The sequence below is a fragment of the Castor canadensis genome, chromosome 11 (assembly GCF_047511655.1).
Source record: "Castor canadensis chromosome 11, mCasCan1.hap1v2, whole genome shotgun sequence".
Taxonomy (NCBI): Eukaryota; Metazoa; Chordata; class Mammalia; order Rodentia; family Castoridae; genus Castor; species Castor canadensis.
The window spans coordinates 83,590,929-83,616,068 of record NC_133396.1 but is presented as its reverse complement, the minus strand read 5'-3'; the positions used below and the strand labels follow the sequence as shown (position 1 = coordinate 83,616,068).

At 45.9% G+C, this 25,140-nt stretch overlaps 1 protein-coding gene across 1 annotated transcript; it reads left to right on the top strand.

The window, feature by feature from the left end:
* Window positions 1–390: 390 nt before the first annotated feature.
* LOC109700740 (protein FAM163A) lies at window positions 391–7,339 on the top strand. Its single transcript, XM_020186050.2, has 4 exons — window positions 391–485; window positions 2,617–2,638; window positions 3,535–3,649; window positions 4,250–7,339. Exons 3-4 carry the CDS (start codon window positions 3,557–3,559, stop codon window positions 4,655–4,657), a joined length of 501 nt encoding a protein of 166 aa, XP_020041639.1. The 5' UTR covers window positions 391–485; window positions 2,617–2,638; window positions 3,535–3,556; the 3' UTR covers window positions 4,658–7,339.
* Window positions 7,340–25,140: the final 17,801 nt, after the last annotated feature.

Genomic DNA, 25,140 nt, shown 5'->3' with positions numbered 1-25,140 from the left:
AAGTACTACGCAGCTCTGAGCACTGGAAGAAATAGGCCCAGGGAAGGGTGGGGAGAGGGACAGGAAAGAGACCAAAGAAGGAGGGGTGATCCATGCAGGCACATGGACACCTGTGCATGAGAACAGCTCTTAGTTCTCAGTGACCTGAAAGAGAGAACTGGACTCCTGTTCCAAACAGAGGCTCTAAGGGAAGGAAAAGAGGATGGGATCAGATGTGACCTCACAAGTCTGTCTCCAGGTTCTTAGGCTGGGAGTCTCAGATTCAAGCCTCTTGAAGACTTCCAGCCTAGAGTCCTGTTTTCCCAACCTGGTGCCAGCCCCAGCTCCAGCTTGTTTATCCTCTCTCAGCCCCACGTCCAGCTGCCATTGAGCCTTCCCTGTCTTCTCTGGCAGGGACCAATGCCCTTGACCATGACGCACCCTCAACTGCTATTTGCTCAGACACAGCCCGCGTGATTGAGCCTCCACTCCTCCAGCTGTTTTGCGTAAGTATAAGGCACAGGCTAACTCTCTCCCCCTCTCCCCACCAGAAGAAGGTGTTTGGACTCTGGGGAGGGAGGAAGATGGGGAGCGAGGAAACTTCAAAAAGTCCTGATCACAGAGGGCAGGCCCTCAAGGTTCTTCAGTGGGCAAGTTTGTTCTCTTTAGCTGTCCTCTCATTCCTAAGTTGGCCACCCCTGATTCTTTCTGCCCCTGATCTGCTTGGACTGGGGTGGGACACAGGCACCACTTCTCATGAAGGCACTCAAGAAGCAGTGGATTTGATGGAAACTCCACAGCACTGGCTGTTGGGTCCTGGCTCAAAGAATTGCTATTGTGTGAGTTCAGGCATTGCAGGGTTTTTGTAATGTTCAGGGAGGTGAACCTACTGCATAACAAACTTAGCAACTTAAAATAGCACACACTGATTCTGCCATGCATCTGGGCAAAGTCAAATGGGTCTTGAACAGTGATGCTCCAGTTTGCAGCTGGGATCTTAAGCTGAGAGATATAACTTGCTTCCCCCTTGTGGTCAGTCAGAGTCATAACTACTGCACAGTCAAAGGCCAAATTTTATTATGTGCCTGCTGCTATAGGAAACAGTACAAGACAGACACAAGCTCTGAATGCAAAGGACTTTTAATTTAGTGGAAGAGGCAAGATATTCTCACAAGGAGCATCCCACCAAGAAGGCGTCGTGGTAGTATTCAGAATTCAGGGATGGGGCAGTCAGGGGAGGCTTCTAGGGGCCTTGCAGGATGGGCAGGAGTCGAATAGGTACAGGAAAAGAGAGAGTAGGCGCTTCCCTACTGAAAGCCCCTCAGGAGCCCCATCACCTCCAAAACCGTTAAATCCCAATTCCTTGTCTGGCCTACAGGCTCTCCAGCTTCATACCTGGTCTATCCCAGCCTTTCCAGATTCCTTACAGTTTCTGGACCCTACTCCCCCAACCCCCATGTTCTTCATTAGCCCTGGCCTCTTCATTCTCCCCTCGCCTACCTCTCTCACTCAGCTCGTAGGATTCAGCTCAGGTTTAACACCTTCTATAGAACAGCAACCTCAGAAATTTTAGCTGGTAGTAATTAGCAGGTACTCTGTGTACCTGCATCTATGCTGTAGTTATATGTCTTGCACGGCATCATAAGGTTGCTATGTGTCTTTGTGTCACTAAGCTGTCAGCTTCCTAAGAACCAGGACTGCTGGATGGGGCAGAGGCACCCTGTAGTGGAACAGTGGGAGGCCAGGAGGGGAAGCTAAGTGGATCAAAGATATGGTGGTAAGCATACACGGAAATGGGACAAGACAAAGCCTTTGAAGAGGTGTGTGAAAATTTGTGCCCAGGTAAATGTATCCGGCAGGCGGTGGAGCAACATAGCCAGGCACGGGGGCAAGATGGGAAGCCAAACCACAGTGGGAGGAAGGTGCTCAGACCCAAAGCCAGGGAAGTAGTTAGGAAGCCATTGCACAAGCCAGGCTTGAGATGTAGTCTTAATTGGCATGGGGAACTGACCAAAGAAGAATTTGAGTGACTAAGGGCACATCTAATGGCTTGGTCAAACTATGTGCAAATGAATCACCTGAAACCTGGTTAAAATGCAGACTTTCTTATTCAGCCTGGTTGGGGAGAAAGGTGAGATATCACTCTCCCAGAACATTCCCTGGAGAGTCACACTCCTGGTCCCCAGACCACCCACTAGCACTGAGGCTTTCAGCATCTCTGAGTGAATTAGTAACAATGCCACTGGCAGATAGAAGCCTCCATGACCACAGTGGTAGGCAGGTAGTGTCTGGGTGAAAGAAAAGATACCCCTCCCTTCCTCCAGGTAAACACACACGGTGCAGAGCTGAGGTACAGCCCCCCACTTGCCCTCTGAGGATTAAACATCCTGCCTAGCACTAAGAGCAGCCCTGGAGTAACCACAAATAGAGACAGAGGGCTCAGAGGTGTACACCTGTTTGGAGAACAGAGAGAGATGGCTTTAGTCTGTCTTTTTTGAGTTTGAGATGACAGTGGGGCAGCCAAGTGAGAAGTCAAGAAATGTGTGGATGGAGATCAGAGAATAGGCTAACCCTGGGGGCCTTTCCAGTGATCAACGCTCTTCTCCTAACACTTCCGTTCCTTTTGTTGTCTTGCAGGTCACCGTTCCCTTTACTGAACGTAAGTGCTCACAGACATTCTTCTGTCCTCCAAATGTCAGATCCCTACTGTCCTGTTTGTGTGGCCCCCCCATATGTCTGGGAAGCTCAGAAATCCCCACCCACTGACCTTCCCAAGGCCTGGACAGTCTCGCACCCACAGCTTGCCTCTATCCTATTCATTTGGCCCCACTGGCCAAGACCAGTCTCCCCAGCCTGGCCACAGTCTTCCAGGAACCCGGATGCTGCCCACCCCTTCCCTCTGGGCTCACCTTGCCCTTGTTTTCCATGAGAGTTTGAAGGAATGTGGGTTTGAGCCAGGGCCGAACTAGGCAGAACTTTTGCATGCAGGGTCATGTCCTCTCCAGCCAGGGTGAAAGGCTCAGATGCCTCTGGCGCTGTGACCAGGACAGCAGTGATAGACAGCCTGGCCTTTGAAAGGAATCCCAGCCAAGGTCATCAAAGCCTCAGCTCCTCCTGTGAGAAGAGAATCAATAGTAGCTATCCCAAAAGGTCACTGTGAGGACTCATGAGAGAACACAGCACACTGGCCCCAGCCCTATTCTGTCATTTTCTGTTTTGGAGCCATGGGGATGGGAGTGTTGGAGAAGCATATAAAGAGAGGGGGAAGAGGAGAAAAGGACTAAAGAAGAAAGACAACAAGAACATTGGACAGAAACAGGGAGCAGAATTAGCACCTTGTCTTCTCTCCCTCCACCTTCCAACCCCGGAAGCCATAACCCCCAACCCTACCCCGCTTAGGCTGACCCAAGCCCCAGCCACAGCGGGTTCTCAGTCTTCAGGAAGCCCCTGGGGGCAGGGACTCTCCCAGTTCCTGCTGCTCTGAGGCCCCTGGCCACCAATTGTGCAGAGAGTTCCAAACAACTGCTCCTAACCCCTGCACACATGTCTTTGCAGAGTTTGATGGGGCGTCGGGCGGATGACAGCGGGAACGGTTGTGATCACTGGCGGAATCCTGGCTACAGTGATCCTCCTCTGCATCATCGCTGTCCTGTGCTACTGTAGGCTCCAGGTCAGTCATGTGGAGCTGTAGCCAGAGACGGCTATGCCACCAGCAAACCACTTCTCCATTCTGGGTGCAGAAACTGGAGGCCTGCTTCCAGGTGGACAAAGCCCAAGGCCACAGAATGTGGGAAGCTGGGAATTGGAGGTGATCATAAGGGCATTGTGCACCCCTCATACCTTGCACCATTCAGGGCACCCAGAAGGAGACAAGTCATTGTATTCACCTCTTAGGTTTTAGGAGTGGTGGGAAGGCCACCATTCTGGGGGACTCTGAAAGCTGCTACCAGCAGCTCCTAACCCTGTAGTCAACATACTGTGTATGTCCCTTCATCCCTGCCTCCCTGCCCACCCCCAACCATGGCCTAGGTAGTACACTGAGAAACAAGGGGAAAGAAGAGGGGAAGTATTGGCTTTGCAAAGCTGGGAATGCATAATGTGGGATGTGGATCTCTGGTGTTCTGTTTTATCCCCAGCACCAACAAAGTGCCCAGCACAAGGTACTTAGTGATACAGGAGGCATGGGTGCCTGTGCACACTCAAAAGTGCACTGGGGCTGGGAGCAAGGGAGCATAAATGACCTCTCAGACCTTCTTTCTCTTCCCCCTAGTATTACTGCTGCAAGAAGGGCACAACGGAGGATGCAGATGAAGAGGAAGAGGAAGGGCACGACCTCCCCACCCATCCCAGAGGCTCCACCTGCAATGCCTGTAGTTCCCAAGCCCTGGATGGCAGAGGCAGCCTGGCACCTCTCACTGGCGAGCCCTGCCAGCCATGTGGGGTGGCTGCGAACCACTGCACCACTTGCTCCCCATACCGCTCCCCCTTTTACATACGGACAGCCGACATGGTGCCCAATGGGGGTGGAGGTGAGAGGCTCTCCTTTGCTACCACATACTACAAAGAGGGAGGACCCCCACCCCTCAAACTGGCAACGCCCCAGAGTTACCCGGTGACCTGGCCAGGCTCTGGGCGTGAAGCCTTCACCAATCCAAGGGCTATTAGTACAGATGTGTAACCCCTTTCACCCCAACTCACACATACATCAACACTGCTGCCCCAGCAGAAGTAATGGGACAGTGAACAACCCTCCAACCACCCCACAAGGACTATCTCAGTTTCTCTGGCTTTTCTTGCTCCATAGCAAAAGGCTCACCAGGGCCCAAACTTTTAAGTGTATTGAGAACCAGGCCCAACCCAGTGGTTGAGATCGCAGCTTTGCCAGTTTCTCTGTAGGGACTTCCTGCTGCTGACAACCCCAGTGCCACCACAACTGCCTCCAGTAACCCCAAACCCCTGGCTTTCCTGGGCTGTGCAAAGGAGCACCAGGAAAAGCTAAGCAAAGGCTCTGGAGGCTTCCAGTCCTCATGAGATGAAGTGGTCATGCCTAGAAGAAAGGGAGACGGAGGGCAAGGAGAGAAGTGAGGATTAGTGATTGCAGAAGTTGGAGAAGAGAGAGGAAGAGAAGGACTTGCCTGCTAGAACACATCTGAGAGCTATTTTGTAATCTAGTTGTGTGCTTTGGTTATCACAGCTAGTGTGGTCATCGTAGTTGCTCTGATCGGGATCTTGATTACTGGACATACCATGTCTGTATCTATCCCCTCCTTATGGAACACTTCAAGTCGACTTTAAAGGCCATGACATATGGTTATTTGTGGGGACTGCACCAAGAAGCAACCATCTAACTTTGTCTCCCCCCAGATCCTTTCTCTGCCTTAGGAACCAGCTGCCCCCTGCTGGAGAAGCATTTTCTAGTTTTGTTACTAGAATTCTAGACACTTGGATGACAGGTCTGATTGTCTCAGACCCTGGTCCACCATGCCGAGCCACAGGTGTAAATGCAGTCCTGTGAGAGTGTGTGCACTCACGTTCCCAGCATGCACACTCATGCACACCAGTCGCCACCAGCAGCCCTAGGGGCTTTGTCATGTTCAGGAGCTGGAAAGGTTCCGGGGACACCAACTAGAAAGAAAAATCTGGCACACACCCCACCCAGGCAGCTGATCAAAGGTGATTTAGGTGACCAGTCCCCGTGGCAACCAGCCAGCTGGTACAGGAGGGGCCTGGAGTCCCTATGGGGCAAGGATGCTAAAGCTGCTCCACCCCCACTCCATGTGAGCATCCTCCCAGGACTCACTTATCCCTGAGCATCAGAGGGCTCCTGAGGACTGGATGTGTCTTAGTAAATGTGTTTTATGCTTATTGTCCTTCCTCGGCCACCCCACTCCCTACTGTCATGGAGATGGGCCACTCATTGCTGTCTCACTCTAGCCCCAAGTTCAAGTCCCACTTCCTGTATATAACCCAGCAGTGGCCTTATTTATGTTTTTTGAGTTTTCCAGTTGCTTCTGCAGTAAAAGGTGGCTCACCCCCTTCTAAGGGCATAGCTAACCCCCACCCACTCCTGAGTCACTGAGTGCTGCAGAGGGTGGGGTAGGGAACCAGCTGGCCTCAGTTGAATCTGGATTTTGCATCTGACACAGGGATTTGTGCATCTGTGGGAGTGGGCAGGGAAGGAAGATGCATCCCTTTGGCAGCACTCCATTTCAGCAGCTCAACTCTTAGTTTGGAAGTAGCACAAACTGAGTTGAAAAGCAAAAGACAAGCTCTGGCCACATTTTGGTTACCTATTAGCTCCAGGACCCATCACTCATCTTCTCTGAGACTCCATTTTCTCCAGGGAAACAAGATAGCCCTTTAGTACTCCATGAACCTAGAATTTCCTAAAAAGATCTGCCAGCCAAGCCATACCCCTTGCCCTCAGACTGCCCGGGACTGATATGCTGGCCAGCTGTCTGATCCTAAGTGCAAGGATGCTTGCTGAGGGATGAAAGACCACAAATAAACAAACAAATCCCACAAGATTAGAAGGCAAAACTACTTTAATTGTTAGTATAAAACAAACATGGTTGTCTGACCTCTCCCACTCTATTAAGCAATCTCAAATGGAAGCACTGCTCTTGCCTCAGGAAGCCTCACCAGGAGGGATAATGAGATCTGTCTCTCAGTGCAGAGGGGCAGCTCAGACAGCAGCTTTAACACATCCCATCCCACCATCAGCCCTGCCTGGGCCATATGCAACCCGTTGGTGAGCTGCCAGGCCTGGCAGCCCTCTCCACTTTTTGATGACTAGCCCAGTGCCTTGCTCCCTTGCAATTCCAGAGCTGACCAACCTCACATCCGTGACCTTTCTCACCCCAAAGAACACCATCATCAATCTCCTGCCTTTGGAAAACCCAGGACAACCCCGTTAGCTACCACCTACTTCTTGACCCTGATCTACTGGGAGCCCTGAACACAAAGCACCCTTTGCCATTGTGTCACCTGTAGCTTTCCCAGTCTAAACGCTGTTAACCCACAAATCAAAATCTGGGCCCAGAGTGTTAGAGAGAAAATGAGTCATGTCCTTCCCCCCACACAGCCCACATTGCTCAGGGCACAGGCTCCAACCCAGGCTAAAGATGGCCTGCCTGCCTGCCTCACTGCAGCTACAAGGGCTCCACCCTGTGGAAGAGGAACCGCATGTCACTCAATGGCACTGTCCTTTCAGCTGTGGAGTCTGTACTATGGGACACTTATTTGTACACTCTTCAAACTGAACCCTAAACAGGAAGAGAAGAAGGAGGGGCTGGGCATGCCCAGTCCTCTCTGCCATCTTTCTCGGCCTCACTTCATCACTCCTGCTGTGGATTTCTTGTCTTGCATCTTTGATAACTTGGAGTCACAACCAAGTGAATGTCAAATAAATGAGAAATTTGAAATAGAAATCCCACAGGGTCCTCCATTTTTCACTCAGAGAGGGGGCAGCAGGCCATGGATTTAAGAGTGAATGTTGTCAGGCGCCAGTGGCTCATGCCTGTAATCCTCGCTACTCAGAAGGCAGAGATCAGGAGGCTCTCGGTTCAAGGCCAGCCCTGGGCAAATAGTTTGTGAGTCCTATCTCAAAAAAACCCCATCACAATAAAAAGGGCTGGCAGGGTGACTCAAGAGGTTAAGAGTGCCTGCCTAGAAAGAGTGAGGACCTGACTTCAAACCCCAGTGAAGCAAAGAAAAACAACAACAAAAAAAAGGAGGGCATGCATTTAAATCAACACTCAGAATGTCTATTTTCAACACCAAAATGTACCTGCTTCCCCTCCTCCCTGTTTATGATTAATGAAGCCATCACTTATTTATTGCACTGAGCCCCTATTCTCTCAGAGTTCACATCCAGGGAGGATTTGTTTTTTGGGGAAAGAGGATGAGCACCAGGCATGGTAATCCCATCTACTCTGGAGGCAGAAGTAGAATTACGGCTCAAGTCTGGCCTGAGCAAAGCATGAGACCCTATCTGAAAAACAAACTAAAGCAACAAGAGCTGGGGCTATGCTCAAATGGTAGAGCTCTTGACCTAGCAAGCACCTGGCCCTGAGTTCAAACCCCAGTACCACAAAAAACAAGTGTGTGTGTTGGGCGGGGGATAGAATTGAAGCATAGTAGCTGCTGCCTCTGAGGTTGAAGTGGTTCTGCCCACAACAGTGAGACTCACGACGGTGAGACTCATTGGGAAACAACAAGGCATCTGCTCCCCATCCGGCCCCCTCACTTCCCAGCCTGTGATTTCCCCACCTATGTAATTCAGGACCGATCACCAGTTCTCAAAAGCCCGAGAAAACTCAATAGTGGCACACAGCCAGCCCTGTGTTGTTGGGGGAGGGAGGGAAAGAATAGGGAGTTGGGCAGAGATGGCAAAACAGACTGGGAACTGGAGAGCCAGGAAGTAGGATCCTGCATGGAAAGGAAACTTAGGGATGAAGTAAGAATGCGTTTGTGTGCACACAAGAGTATGTGAAAGAAGCCTTTCCCCACCTCAGGTCATGGCGGCCATGATCACAGTTGGAAGGGCAGTGAGCAGCCTGGCCTGGCCAGTCCCATGCCCAGACCTTTCCTAGTGCCCATAGGAGCACAGTTTCACCCTCAGCCCAGGGAGCAGTTAGGCCACCACTCTGCTGTCACTGTTCTGCTGGAGTAGCAGAAATCAGGCCCTGAAGTAAATTTCATCATGCTCCCATCTCACCCTCAAGCCAGCACTCACCCTACTTCCACCCTCCCACATGGCAGACACATCAGTTTGGCCTTGGGATTGTTTTGTTGTTGTTTCCCTTTTTTTTTTTTTTTTTTTTTGATGGTACTGGGGTTTGAACTCAGGTCCTCACATTTGCTAGGCAGGCACTCTACCACTTGAGCCACAATTCCAGCCCTTCATTGCCTTAGTTATTTTTTAGGTAGAATCTTGCATTTTTGTCCAGGGCCAGCCTTGGGCCATTTGTAATCCCATTGGGGTTACAAATATGCACCCTACAGTTGGGGTTGCAGACATGCACCACTACGCCCAGCTTATTGAAATGGAGTCTTGATAACTTTTATTCCAAACTAACTTCAAACCATAATCCTCCTAATCTCTGCCTCCTGCCTGCTGGATTACAAGCATGAGCCACAGAGTCTGGCTGCCTCAGGCTTGGCGGGGCCACAGTCCCAGCCCTGCTCTTCTCCCTGGTAGCCTTTGACCTCCCTTACCCTCAGGCCACTGAACTGTCCAGTCTTGAGAGGAAAGAAAGCATAAAAGGAGAAGCAATGGTCAAGACTGCAGACCTTCCCCCTAATACCTGTGGGGCTCTCTGAGCAACAGAGCTCTGGTGCCTAGATATCACCAGCCAGGTAAGTTGCTTCGTTTCAACCCAGGTCCCCAAACCTGTCTCTGTCACTCCAGCCCTGTTTCAGGAGGGACTGCAAGGAGAAGCTCACTGTACCATGAAAACTTCTCACCCAGTTTTCTCATTCAAGTTTAAAAGCGCTGCTCAGAGACCACCAATTATTCCCAGAGGAAGCTCACCAAGCCATGAACATCTAAGGTTGGGGATGTCCAGTGATACAGGGCTGGGCAGGAAGTTAGGAAACCTGATGACTGAGGATGATGGCTTGGGTGTTGATAAGAAATCACATTCTGGGCTGTTGATGCTAACAGAATGGTTTGTGACGCCCAGCAGGGCCTTGCTGACCCATAGTCCCTGGAGCCTGCAAAAAATCACAGCCCAGTGTAACCATCCACAGCCAAAACTTCTCCCCGCCTGACATGTGGGAGGAGTTGATGATACATAGCCCTGTCTCAGAAAGGTAATGACACATAACCCAGTTTTCCAGGACTAACCAGCCCCAGATGTGCAGACTTCAATAAAAGCTTGAGGTCTGGGGACTCCCTGCACAGTGCTGACCACCCCAGAGGGTGCTTTGCTTTTCACAAATGAACCTGCTGTTGCTTAAGACTCCTCTGTGTCTGTCCTCGAGTTCTTTCTCTTATGAAACCCAAAACATTCTGGTCCCCAGACCCGGTGATCCAAATATTCTGACATATTTTAGTGAGCCAAGCCAGGAGCACCCAACTTTATTTTTATCTGATTCTGGTTAACCTACCTGGTTTCTTATCGGTATAGAGGAGGAACACTTTTTTAGTTTTACTCTCTCATTCTGGACTATTATCTTGCAAAACTTGCACAACAGTGAAGGTTGACTCTTCCTCTCTCATGTATCAAGGAAGACCAAATAATTGTATCCTAACAAGATACAACACATAAAAATTTGAGGCTGTTTGTGAATTTTCTCTGCCTTTTGCCTTCTTTTGCTTTAACTAAGATAGTTTTGTTGCTTTTTTAAAGTCATTTGGATTTTTTGTTCTCTTAGCCAGCCCTAACTGGAATGTAACATTCTATAGCTTTTAGACTCATGGAAGACCAAAGGAGAAAAACACGTGAAGTCACCTTCTGAAAGAACCAAGTGGCAGAAAAGTTTACAACCTATCTGCAGCTAGGTGATGTTTATTTGTTTTATTTTATCATAAATATAGTTGGGTTAAAAAGACAAGGTAAAAAGGAATCAGTAGGTAAGAAAGGCTTTTGTACATAAAAGGTTTTGTCCTAAAAGCAAAGAATTGTTCCAAAATAGAAACAAGCAGATAAGGAAAAAAACAGAAATCTAAAATCATGTCACAGAAGGATCATGTTAGGGTTTATGCTGAGATACAATTGATGAAATATGGTAAGGTGTGAGGAGATGTAAGACAGCTGTGAGCAAGAGGGCACTTTCTGAACAAAAAAAAAAAAAAAGGATTTTACATAGCAAAATAAGGTTCTGTCTTAAAGTAAATGTCTATTTCCAAAATGGAAATAGACAGAGAAGGACAAAACCAAGAGGATAAAGCATGTCCCAAAAGGATGTGGTAGAGTTTGCGAAGAGATATAATTGATAAAACCAAAACCCCAATACTGTCTTAACAAATTTATAAAAGGCTGAGAGACTTTCCCTTAAGCCCCAATAAAACAAAGCTGGACATAAAAACGGCATCATCATCTTCTCTCTGAGAAGACCTGCTCTCCTTCTCTTGAGAAACTGCGCTGTTCTTAATAAACGTTGCTATTCCTTTTGCTACGTGTTGCATCTTGCCTAAAATCTCTTGTGGGAACACAAGAATGGAGGAGCCCAGCCAAAACAACCGGTAACACCAGAACAGCAGAAGAACCAGAAGGGGCATAACCAGGTAGCTCTGCTCAGAAAGGAACAGCCCTGCTCCCTGAGCCCAGGCACCTCTCCTGCTTAATCAGTGAGATTCAAGCTGCTCCTCCCCTTCCCACCTGCCTGGGCCTCTCTCTACCTCTAGTCCCTCATCCCAATGGCTACTTTTCCTCTATCGCCCATGGCCACCCTCTGTGGAGAACCAGAGAGTACACACTGCCTAGTATCTCAGTTTCTGGGTATCTTCCCCGTGTGTCCTGGGCTACCCTTGGACTGTCCTCCCACTCTGCATGCAGTACCCTCCAGACTTTATCCCAGCCACAGCAGCATTGTGTGGGGACCATGGTCAAAGGAGAAGGAGTCGTTCCTACATTATAAAATCATCATCTCTTTTCTGTCTGTGACCTGACATCTCAGCAGTAATCTAGTAGCAGTGGTTAGAGTGGGCTTTTGAATTAGCCTTCAGTGTGAACCCTGGCTGGCTCCAGTGCTTATTGTGACTTCATGCAATATTTTTGACCTCTTATATCTCAATTTCCTCATCTGTAAAATTAGGATAGTAATGCCCAGTTTAGTTCATTGTTGGGAAAACTCAGTGAGCTGATATTCAGCACACATGGTAGCCATTATCATGTGGTATGTAGATAGACCTGAACCTGCATTATAGGAGCAGCAGAGTCCACCTAGGATTTCTGAGACATCATGGCAGAAGGTCCCACCAGTTTCCACTCTCCTCTCCCCATCTCCATTCATGCCCAAGCTTTTCCTAATCTCTTCCTCCCCCACCACCTCTCCCTGCCTGTACCAGTTGTTGCTGGGCTGACCTCTCCACTCACTATTATCTCTTCCTTTGGAACTCCTCCCCTCCCCCAATAACTCTGCCTGTGACTCTCTGAGGGACCCTCTTGCCCAATAACCTGAATGAATGAAGGAGCATATTCCTGGGCTAACTCAAGGGGATGGTGCTCAGCTTGGCTATGTGTTTCTTGTTTCATTGCTCCCAAGTTCAAGGTTCAGCCTTCCTCTAGAGCCTGGATTTCTTGGCTTATCCATTTCCTGGCTCAATTGGGCTTCACTCAGAACCTGCTACCCATGCTGGCATCCCAGGACTCTGAGTGTTCCAGGAGAGGTAAAAGGCAGAGGAAGGACAGGAGGGAGGGTATCCTGCCCGGATATCTGGCAGGGAGAGAAGAGAATGCCCTTCGGCAGAAGCCAGCTGCATCTTCAGAGTTAGGAAACCAAAGAAGAACCACCTGGAGGACTGCACCTGCCACTATTCTGCAGACCCATCTTCCCTCTGCCCTGAATCCACCTTCCTCATGTCCCACCAGGCTCCTTGGAGAAGGAAGAGACATATCAGCACAGCTCTAAACTCTAACCAAAGGCCACAGCAGACTCCATTTCCTAGATCAACCATTGTATGGTCCCTTACAGTCCTCCTTCCAATGGACATAAGTCTCCTAAGAAATAAAACCAAAGGTCTTGTTCTCTACTCAGCTTATGAAATGGTTAAGCCTACCTTACAACCTGCTGTGACCCTGGTCATCTGATAAGTACTGATCTGTGTGATTTTAAACAGGTTTTCTGTGTAATTCTTGGTTGTTTAGAGGCATCATATCCATAGACTGACTTCTGCTGCAAGGTGAATTAAGGCAGAATATGGGATAAAACTCTGGGCCCAATTCTATACAAGACTATCAAGCCACCCTCTGGGATAACTGGCAAGATTTGGACAGCCTGCCAAGTGCTATCAACCTTCACCAACCACCTGTACACTCTGCGTCTATCTCCTTGTGACCTGCTGTGGAGACTAGTGGAAGAGGGCTCTGCCAGAGCAGCTCACAGTGCCTTGCCTTTCCCCTCGCCCTTTCCTGAAGAACTGAAAAGGACACTTTCTACTCACAGAATTCCATGAATCTTCCCACTCCCCAACCACAGGAGCCCAATCAAAGGGAGAGGCCTTTTCCAGATGACCAGTTTACACAGTTACACTCAGCAACAGTGAATTAAGGCCGTCGTAACTGTAACCAGGGAGGGGTTCTCTAACTGCTCACCAGCAGGGAAGAGTCCTAAATAGAGGGGTGGGAGGAAGGTAAGGAGAAGGCAGGTGGTCATCTTGATCTGATCTCTAAAAGGCGAGATCACCGAGATCAGCTACCTACAGGTTATGAAAAGCTCAATGTTCTGCAAACCTGTGAAATTATTGTTCAATAAGCATATTTGAATATATTCAGGATAAACCCAATTGCTATGAATTTATTAAGAATGATATTTTTCTCCTAATTCTTTTGTTGGGCAGCCTTAAACTGTACCTGAAGCTTATGAGAAGAACATCCAGCCAGGGTTCCCACCCCAACCAAGGCATAGGTCACCCCTCCCTCCTGAAGAGTCCCCTCCACAATCCTGGGGGCACCTCAGAGCTCCTTTACCAAGGGTGGCCAGTCCCTGAGGGAGACTTGGCCCAGGCCTCAGGGAACCACCTAGCCTCCTCACTTCCTTTCTATTCTATCAGAGCCACCCCCCTTTCCCACACTCCAACAGCAGGAAACCCCAGTCACAGCAGGAGTAGGGAACAGGGAGTCCCAGTGGGCAGGACAGTTCCTGTCTTCATAGGGGTGCACATCAAAGGCTGGATGTCTGGGTCACCCTGGGCCCATGAGCTCACCTTCCCCTCCAGGTGTGAACCTAAGATGACACAGATATCTGAGCACATGGAGGAACATGGGTTCCAGTGCAGGCCCTCAGACACAAGCCAGGTCTGCATTCACTCCAGCCTATCCCTATGGGGCAACACAAGGTTTCGCCCTCATTCAGAGTTGTTTCATCCATTGGTGTAATCACATCCTTATTCCTAAAACTAACAAATGAGCACTCCCCTAGGAGGATTTGTGTTCTGGATCAAATGAAACATTTTGAAATTAAACTAAAGGTCTCATCCTCTTCACAAAGAACTCTCTTTCCCCAAACCAAATGGCTCCTGACTGATCAGCAGACCCCCCCAAGTCTCAGGTCCCTGGTTACTAAGAGTCTCCCCACCCTTCTCTTGACCTTGCCTCCTTTCCTCCCACCCTGCCCCACCCCCTCTAGCTGAGGTGTCAGGAACTGATGGCAGTGAATGAGAAAGAACCTAAAAAGAGAAAAATTAAGAACTGAGAATTTTATTTTATTTTTTGGTGGCATCAGGGCTTAAACTCAGAGCCTCACACTTGCTAGGCAGACACTCTACCACTTGAACCACTCCACCAGCCCTTTATTGTGATGGGTTTTTTGAGATAGGGTCTTGAGTACAATAGTTCCAAGGACTTGCTTTGAACGATGATCCTCCAGATCTCTGCCTCCTGAGTAGCTAGGATTACAGGTATGAGCCACTGGTGCCCAGCAGAACTGAGATTTTTTTAAATAAGAGGAAAGTTGTAACATAAAATGTGCTTGAGATAAAGAAAAATTGAAGGGACACACACACACACACACACACACACACCCCTAAAACAAATGATAAAAAGTTTCCTACTGGGAAGGAATAGGAAATGACAAGAGGATAGAAATGAGGCCTTTTCACTTTATCCCTTCTAATGTTATTTTGATTTTTGTCACTTTACATTTCAAAATATTTTTTCTAAGTAAACTTTCATGTAAACCATACCTGAGAAAACAGAGCCACATCTCACACAGACGCATGCATGGAAAAGTCTGTCAGTCTCTGCTCCTTCAGATGTGAGCGGCACAGAGTGAGCTGACAGCCGCCACCTGGGCACGTTGAAACTGTCTTAAGACGCTGCCATGCTCCATCTCTTCCAGATCTGGAGCTAGGACTTGGCTACCATTGAGCCTCCTTGGCGCCTTTCAAAAGGCAAAGGGGTTGCTACCCTCCAGTTGTAATTTTCTCCCCACAGGCCAAAGGCAAAAAACTAGTGGGGAAACAGGATCAGCCAAAACAGGTTCATATTATATGAATTTTTAAAAATACTTTTGTTGTGGCAAAAAATACAAAATGACTTAACCATTTTGAAGTGTACAATTCAGTGGCATGGATTTATTCATGATGTTATGCAGCCATATTACCACTATCTTTCCAAAGCTGCTCTAACAGAAACTGTGGAGCCATTCATGTTTGAATAATCTTTAACAGATAATGTGCTACGTTTGCATTAAAGCAAAGTTTTTTTCTTCTTTGTTTCTTTTTTGGCGGCATTGGGGTTTGAACTCAGGGCCTTGTCCTTGCTAGGCAAGTAGTCTACCACTTGAGCCACTCCACCAGCCCTTTTTTTGGTCTCACAAACTATTTTCCTAGGCTGGCTTTGAACCAAGATCCTCCCAATCTCTGCCTCCTGAGTAGCTAGGATAGGATCACAGGCATAAGCCACCAGCGCCCAGCTTAAAGCAAAGTCTTAAGGTAACTTCACCCTACTTGTCCCCTAGAAGGATGGGGCTCACTTAGCAAACCTGAAGGAAAAGAGGATAACAAGGAACCATCACTTCTGCTCTCCCAAGATGAAATCTCCTAAGCAAAAACTGGCCCTAAGGAAACCCCAAAGATAAAAGGTTTGGGATGTAGCTTGCAGCCTGTCCTTGGGACAGGACACGGAGGCCTGGGCAGGCAGCACATTTAAGACAAAAAAGGAAAGGACATAGACAGTGCAGAGACTCACAGAGGTGATATAGAAGGCTAGAGAAAGACAGAGAAGACAGCCAGCCAGCTATAGGTGCAAGACTCAGCTGAGACATCTTGGTGGGGTGGGTGGCTTAGTTTCCCCCAGCACCCTCCACCCCCAACCTGGCTTCCTCCCTCCATGCCGGTTACACACTGAGGTCCTGAACTGTGGGATACAGGGTAGAGGCCTGAGGAAGTCCGCTTAGGGGTCCCCAGGCAGAAGTCATCCACCAACCTTCCTGCTCCCCACCCTCTTCCACAGCCTCATCCTCTCCAGAAGTCTCTACCCTGAGCCACCTTCTTCTGATGCCAAGCCTGACACACAGAGTGAAGCACTAACCACAGGAAATGGGGGAGAGCAAACTAGGTGCACACTCCTGGCATCTCCAGACTCTACCCAGAACCCCACCCAAACTGATCATAAGGTCTACAGACCTGCAGGGATTCAAAAGAAATGTGTGCATGTCAGGTCTTCTGCAAGGGTCTATGCACCTCCCCTAGAGTTAAAAAGTTACTAGCAATTTCTCCATCCTATTCACCCCACTTTTCACTTATAATGCTGGCCCCACACACTCATCTCCACCTTCCCAAATCCTCCCTCTCCTTCAAACTTTCCCTATGATGCCTCTTTATTCCCTGGTTGCTCTTGGAAGTAGTCACTTGCTTTTCTGAATCAACAAAACAACCATTTCTACCTCCCTGCAACATTCTGGGTTGAATTGCTGGTATTTGGCATGCTGACATATTTCATGCAGGTGCATGCACAGGAAAGTCCAGGCTCCAGGGCTGCAGTCAGCAACCCCAGCACCAACCAGCCCATCAACTTGCACACAGTTTGCAACCGGCCAGATTCTGCTACAGCAAGGAGGATGCATTGCTCCCTCTTATTAGACTGTTTTTGGGGGTTTTTTCAGTTTTTTTTTTCTTGGTTATATTTGCTGTTGTAAAATGCACATAAAAATTTACCATCTTAACAATTCAGTGGAATTCAGTACATTCAGAATGCTGTGCAACTATCAATGCCTTTCATCTCCAGAACTCTTTCTTCTTGTAAAACTGACTGTATGTATTAAACAATGACTCCTCATCTTCTCAACCCCTGGAAACCACCACTATACTGTGTGATTTTGACGACTCTAAGAACCTCATACACTATGTCTTTTTTTTGTGACTGGCTTATTTCACTTAGCATAATATCCTTAAGATGCTCTTATGATGTTGCATATGTCAGGATTTCCTTTAAGGCTGAATAATATTTCATCATATACAGTACATACGGTACCACAATTTATCTACTCATCTATGGATGAACACTTACTTGGGTTGTCACAACCACTTTAGTTGTTGTGACTAATGCTGCTGTGAATATAAGTGTACAACTATCTCTGAGAATCTGCTTTAACTTCTTTTGAGTGTATATCCAGAAGTGAAATGGCTGGATCATGTGGTAATTCTATGTTCAATTTTTGAAGAATTGCCATACTATTTTCCACAGCCATTTTACCATTTTACCTTCCCACCAACACTTCCCCAGAGTTCCTGTTACTCCACATTCCCACCAACTCCTATACTTTCTGGGGTTTTGACAGTAGCCATCCTAATGGGTAAAGCACAGTAAGCTGTTGTATTATAGCAGGAGTACAGAGGTGAAGAAGAAGAAATAGAATAATACAGTAAATATGAGAGTATAAGAAAAGACTCAAGTTCAGGGAAAAAGGATGCCCTCACTCTCTTTAAGTGTGTCTTTTTAAGTGGCATTAGGTCACAGCATTTGAGAAAATGAAATACTAGGGCTTCATTATGTTACAAACCAGCTGGATAGGTCCTTCTGCTCTTCCTGGACAGGAATTGTGGGTAGGTGAGAAGCTCCTCCAGTTATTCCAGGCCCTTGGCAGGTTTTCTGTAATCCTCTGAGAGCAGTGGCTGTGGAGGACAGTGAGCAGAAGTGGTGCCTTCTAGTGTTACAGCTCTTGTGCAGGTTCTGGGGGCTGGGATCCTTACCCCCAAAACAACAAATGGTAACATCTGAGCTCTTATGCCTTAGATGTTGGGAGCCACAGCCCTTGGTAGTTCTCCTGACTTAGACACCAGGATCAAATGCACTTGACAGCTGGCAGCAAGGTGTTACAGCTCTAACACCTTGGGGATTGGGTTGGGGTGCCTGACAGCATCTGTGGCAGTGTAGCAGAGAGGAGGATCAAAAGAAAACAGACTAGGCCTGAGTCCTGAGAAAGTAGCAGAGAGGTAGGGATGGCATAGCTGAGAGATAAAACTTGAAAAATCTGAACATGAGGAAGCTCATGTAGTACCAGGGAGGGGAAAGTCACATAGCACTAGGATAAAGTAGCCAAAAAAATTAAGTATAGCCATATATGGATTAGACCTTGCTTTTTGCTTCTGTAACCTGCTTGCAAGGGTATATAAGGTGAGACCCCTTTGTTCATGTTCAACAGACATGAGTCTGTTGAGTCTGTGCTGGCACAATCAAACGTTGCTTCCTGCTAACTGCCTCAAGAGTCCCGTATCTCAGCTAGCAACCTCCCGCAATAGCAGCAAGAGCGCCTGAGGCTTGGGGGTTGGGCGCAAGAACCAGTGTTGACAGCTATGGAACCAGTGTTACAGCTCTCTTCCCATGGCCATGGTCTGCAACTTCTTCTTCCATCAGTCTTCTCCTCTGCTCCTGTCACTACCAGTTCCTACTGCCAGCTCCCGACTGGCTCCACCTTTTGGCAGGTGACATTGTTAGCTCCAGCTCCCGCTATCCCAGGTACCCACAGAGGCTCTGCTCCTGCTCCTGCCACCAGCCTGATTGATTGCCAGTATCAGCTTTCCTTCCAGGATGGCTCCAACCACCCCTGGCACAGCTCTTGCCTCTGCTGCTGCTTCTTGACAAACTCTACTTTGTACTACCAGCTCAGCTGCTCTACTAATGATGAAAATCTAAAGTAAGAGATCACTCAAGATAAGCCTTTGTTGGCTCTCATATTGCAACACCAGGGCTCAACACTGAAGCGTGTCTCCAAGCTGACTCTCAAAGTGAGCCAAACAGCTTGCTTACACATCCAAAAAGAGGTGTGACAACAGTGTCTGCACCAATCATGGCAGTCCATTCATGCAAATGAAGGATTGTATTTGCACCAATGATGGCAGTGCTTACACAAATGTAGAACCAATCCCAGTTCTTCCGTTGGGCTACCAGGGAAAGTGCCTCACCTCTTCCCTACCCTAATACCCAGGGGTTAGGCATTGTTAGAGCCCTGTTAAATATTGCTGAAACACTGTGTGTTTATTTCAGGCCAGAACTAATAAATACCTGAAAGGGTTTGGTATTTTGCCTCTAAAAATGTGTGTCGATTTCCCACCACAGAGTTTAATAAGAATCATGAGGGCAGGAGTAGTATTTTTATTTATATTTCTCAAATTCCTAACACAATATTTAGCACTAAATGTTAGTTAAATTAACAGTCTTGCCTGTTAGCCCTAGTCTCTAGTGGCTATTTTGTTTATTTTTTCCATATAGACTGTGTATCTTTCTTTAAAAGTCCTATTAGGGATTTTTTTACATCTTGCAAACATGTTTTAAAAATAAAATGTTGGGCTGGCAGAGTAGTTTAAGTGGCAGAGTGCCTGCCTAGCAAATGGGAGACTCTGAGGTCAAACCCCAGTAGTATCCAAAAAACAAGTCACCACACAGTAAAACATTGGGAGGACCCAAATTTCGCAAATTCTGTGGCATTTTTAAAGTTGAGATGGTATATTGAACTCCTGGGCGTTCTCAGTGCTTGAATATGGAGCACACACATAGGGAAACAAAACAACATTGCATGTTATATGTACTGTATTGCAAGTAAAACTCTTTAACATTGGCACCAGATTGTCTGAAGGAGTGGCTCGAGTGGAAGAGTGCCTGCCTAGCAAGTGTGAAGCCCTGAGTTCAGAACCACCAAATAGAATGAATAAAATAGGCATCGAGAATAAAATGTCAACTTTGCCACCTCAAAATCTCATGAGGAAAAAACTTCAAAATTATGTATAAGAACATTTATGAATCAGATATAATAAGTGATATGGAGTATAAAGAGGTACCATATAAGTGCTATTATTATTATTGTTAAATAATACTCAGCATCTTGTATAAAGGGATATATGGTCCTGTGGAAGCAGCCACTAATAACTTTGACAGAATGGTATGGTTCTATTTTTCTTTTTTTTTTTTTGAAATATAAGTTGCATGTTCATTAATTGAGCTTCTATGTGTGGATCATTTTGATGCATGGCATTCAACTGTTATATCCAACCTGATTCACTCAGTACTGAGGTATTTTAGCACACTAAAATACTATTTTACCATTTCATAACACCCCTTAGCTTGACCTATGAGAACCCACTTTGAAAGTGCACTTTGGCCAGGTACCGATGGCTCACAACTGTAATCCTATCTCCTTGGGAGGCTGAGATTGGGAGCATTGTGGTTCAAGGACAGGCTGGGCAAATAGTTCATGAGACCCTATCTCCAAAATAACTGGAGGTGTGGTTCAAGCCTGCTTTGCAAGCCCTGAGTTCAAACTCCAGTCCCATCAAAAAAACAAAAAAAACTGTGCTTTGTTAGCCACACCCAACTCACAGATGACATTCCCATTCTTCCCATGGTTCTACTTCTGTTTTTCTTGCATTCTGAGAGATTTCTACATCTCAGGCAGGAAGCAATATGGCGAAAACCTGAAGGAACATATAGAGAATGGAAAATAGATAAAGAATGTCATTGACAATAGAACCTACATGGTGATTTAGTAACCAGAAGTAGCCATGTTTGTTCACACTGCTCACAAATGTGTTTGGTAAGTAGAGCTCTGCTTCATGTAAAATTATTGGCTAGCAGCAGAAAGAGAGAAGAGGCATATTCAAGTTAACCTTCTTCAGCCAAAGACAAGCTACGTGACAAATAAGAAGTTATGAAACTAACTTGCAGCATATTTTATACAAGGTGTGTTGGCTTTTTTGTCACTGTGACAAATACCTGAGGAAAACAATTTCAAAGAGGAAGGATTTATTTTGGCTCACAGTGTCAGAGGTTTTGTTTCATGGTTTGCTGGTTCCATTATTTCTAGGCCTGTAGTGAGGCAGGTGTCATGGCAGAAAGGTGTGCCAGAGCAGAGCTGTTCACATTACGGCAGAGAGAGAGACGGCAGGGCTGGGGGAGATCAGGGATAAGATATACCCTTTAAGTCATTCATTCCCCAGTGACCTACTTCCTCCAGCTAGGCCCCGCCTCCTAAAGTTTCCACCACCCCTCAAATTAGTATCACCAGTTGGTGACCAAACCTTCAACACATAAGCTTGTGAGAAGATATTTCATATTCCAACCATAACACAAGTCATTCAAGCAAGATGTTTTCTAAAAGGCTGCCTGAGACAAAATAATTACCAAATATTTGCAGAAAACTAAACCAACATCTCAGAGCCTGCAAACCAGCAATGGTGACTAATTAAGCAACCTGGTGTGCAGCCTTTGCCTAACTTTGGGTGCAGGGCCCATGGATCTGTAACTTCGGCCCCTCTGACCACTCTAAGTTTTAAATTCTGTTTCTGATCTTCAAAGACATATCCCTTGTTTTGAGCTCAGCTCTGTTTCTTTTTTTTGGTGGCACTGGGGTTCCCATCTCTTTTAAATGTTCCTTGAAATCTTTCATCTATTATTGTGTTTGGAGTTATAGAGGAGTGTCAGTTCCAAATGAGAACTTCAAATGACATCCCAGGAAATATAATAAAAAGCATTTATTTATTGATGATGAGTTCATCTTAAATACTGATTTGTAGGATAATATAAAATAAAGTGAGAGTATCTCATTTTTAGTGTACAGGGGCTTTCTGTAGGCTACAGTATCATATAGCATGTGGGTGGATTTCTCAGAAAAGTTCCCTGTACATTCACAAAATAGCATCTAGCTGCCTAGTTCCTTATTTTGAAAGGGGGTCTTACTATGTTATCCAGACTGGTCTTGAACCTAGCTGGGCACTGTAGGTCACATCTATAATCCAAATTATTCTGGAGGCAAAGACTGGGAAGATGGTGATTCAAAGCCAGCCCGGACAAGAAGTTAGCAAGACCCCATCTCAACCAACAGCTACGCATAGTGGCTTGCACCTGTCATCCCAGCTAGGGGGAAAACATAAATAGGAGGATCACATTCCAGGCCAGCCTAGGCATAAAGCGAGACCCTATCTCAAAAATAACCAACACAAAATGAGCTTGTGGAGTGACTCAAGTGGTAGAGCATCTGCCTAGCAAGTGTTGAGGCCTAAGTTCAACCCTAAGTACAACAAAAAAAAAATTACAATTCTTAGAGTGACTAAATAATTCCTAGCCCCTCCCTTCTTTATTAATCAGTTTTTACAGGATTGAAGCCTCGGTCTGTTCTGGTGTATTTAAATTAAAAAGTAATATCCCTTAGTGGTGAGTCAATGAATTAAGAAAGTCATGTTAGCTGGGCACCTGTGGCTCACTGTTGTAATCCTAGCTACTCACGAGGCAGTCATAGGGGGATCACAGTTCAATGTTAGCCAGGACAAATAGTGCATGAGACCCTGTTTCAAAAAATATTCAACACTTGAGAGGCTCAAGTGCTAGAACGCCTGCCTAGCAAGCATGAGGCCCTGAGTTCAAACCCCAGTACTGCTAAAAAAAAAATCTCTTTTCCTTACATGAAAGCATCCTACTCCTGTCAGCCTCCAGCCCATGGTCTCCTTGAGTTGCCTTCAATTAAGTTGCAAAGTTCTGATGGAGAGATATTTGAAGTTGATGTAGAAATTGCCCAACACTGTGATGACCAAGACCATGTTGGAAGATTTGGGAATGGCTGATGAAGGAGATGACTCAGTTGCTCTACCAAATGTTAATGCAGCAATATTTTAAAAGGTGCCATTCAGTGGTGCCCCCACCACAAGCATGACCTTCCTACTCCTCAAGATGATGAGAACAAAGAAAGCAAGTACACAATATCCCTGTTTGAGACCAAGAAAACAGCAAGTTGACAAGGAACAGTCTTCAAACTTATTCTGGTTGCAAACTAATTAGACATCAAAGGTTTGCTTGACAAATCCCAAAACACACAGAAGGAAAGAAATAATAAAAATAAGGGCTGAAATTAATGAAATAGAAACAAACAAACAAAAATACAAAGAATCAATGAAACAAAAAGTTGGTTCATTGAAAAATTAAGTAAGATTGACAGACCCCTGGCAAACCTGACTAAAATGAGGAGAGAAAAAACCCAAATCAGTAAAATCAGAAATGCAAAAGGGGAGATAAAAACAAACACCACAGAAATCCAGGAAATCATCAGAGACTACTTTGAGAACCTATATTCTAATAAACTTGAAAATTTTGAAGAAATGGACAGATTTCTAGATACTTATGACCATCCAAAATTGAACCAACAGTATATTAATCACCTGAACAGATCTATAACACAAAATGAAATTGAAGCAGCAATTATGAGTCTCCCAAAAAAGAAAAGAAAAGCCCTGAATTCCTTGTTGAATTCTATCAGACCTTTAAAGAAGAACTGAAACCAACCCTCCTTAAACTTTTTCACAAAATAGAAAGGGAAGGAATACTGCCAAACTCATTCTATGAAGCCAGTATTACACCCATCCCAAAACCAGACAAAGACACCTCCAAAAATGAGAACTATAGGCCAATCTCCTTAATGAACATCGATGCAAAAATCCTCAACAAAATAATGGCAGACCGAAGCCAACAACACATCAAAAAGATCATTCACAATGACCAAGTCGGCTTCATCCCAGGGATTCAGGGGTGGTTCAACATACGAAAATCAATAAATTTAATATGCCACATTAATAGAAGCAAAGACAAAAACCACTTGATCATCTCAATAGATGCAGAAAAAGCCTTTGATAAGATTCAACACCACTTCATGATAAAATTGCTAAGAAAACTAGGAATAGAAGGAAAGTACCTCAACATTATAAAAGCTATATATGACAAACCTACAGCCAGCATCATACTTAATGGAGAAAAACTGAAACCATTTCCCCAAAAATCAGGAACAAGACAAGGATGCCCACTCTCCCCACTCCTATTCAACATAGGACTGGAATTCCTGGCCAGACCAATTAGGCAAGAAGAAGGAATAAAAGGAATACAAATAGGTAAAGAAACTGTCAAAATATCCCTATTTGCAGATGATATGATCCTATACCTTAAAGACCAAAAAACTCTACCCAAAAACTCCTAGACACCATAGACAGCTACAGCAAGGTGGCAGGATACAAACTCAACTTACAAAAATCATTAGCTTTTCTATACACCAATAACAAAAAAACTGAGAAGGAATTTATGGAAATAATTCCATTTACAACAGTCTCAAAAAATCAAATACCTAGGAGTAAATGTAACAAAGGATTTGAATGACCTCTACAAGGAGAACTACAAACCCCTGAAGAAAGAGACTGAGGAAGACTACAGAAGGTGGAAAGATCTCCCACACTCATGGATTGGTAGAATAAATATAGTAAAAATGGCTATACTACCAAAAGCAATCTACATGTTTAATGCAATTCCCATCAAAATCCCAATGACTTTCATCACAGAGATTGAAAAATCTACCCTAAAATTCATTTGGAAACACAAGAGACCACGAATAGCCAAGGCGATACTCAGCAAAAAGAGCAACGCTGGAGGTATCACAATATCCGACTTCAAACTATATTACAAAGCAATAGCAATAAAAACAGCATGGTACTGGCACAAAAACAGACATGAAGACCAGTGGAACAGAATAGAGGACCCGGATATGAATCCACACAACCATGCCCACCTTATTTTTGACAAAGGTGCTAAAACATATACGATCGAGAAAAGACAGCTTCTTCAACAAATGTTGCTGGGAAAAATGGTTATCTGTCAGCAAAAAACTGAAACTAGATCCATGTTTATCACCCTGTACTAGTATCAACTCAAAATTGATCAAGGACCTAAATATCAGACCCAAAACTCTGAAGTTGGTACAGGAAGGAGCAGGAAACACTCTGGAAGTAATAGGTATAGGCAAGGACTTCCTCAATAGAACCCCAGCAGCTCAGCAACTAAGAGAAAGGATGGGCCTTCATAAAACTAAAAAACTTCTGCACAACAAAAGAAGTGGTCTCCAAACTGAAGAGAACACCCACAGAGTGGGAGAAAATATTTGCCAGCTACACATCAGACAAAGGACTGACAACCAGAATATATAGGGAACTCAAAAAACTAAACTCTCCCAAAATCAATGAACCAATAA

Coding starts and splice junctions, on each gene's coding strand:
- LOC109700740 (XM_020186050.2), top strand. CDS start 3,557: ATGACAGCGGGAACGGTTGTGATCACTGGCGGAATCCTGGCTACAGTG. Junction 3,650..4,249: donor TGTGCTACTGTAGGCTCCAG/GTCAGTCATGTG, acceptor TCTTCCCCCTAG/TATTACTGCTGCAAGAAGGG.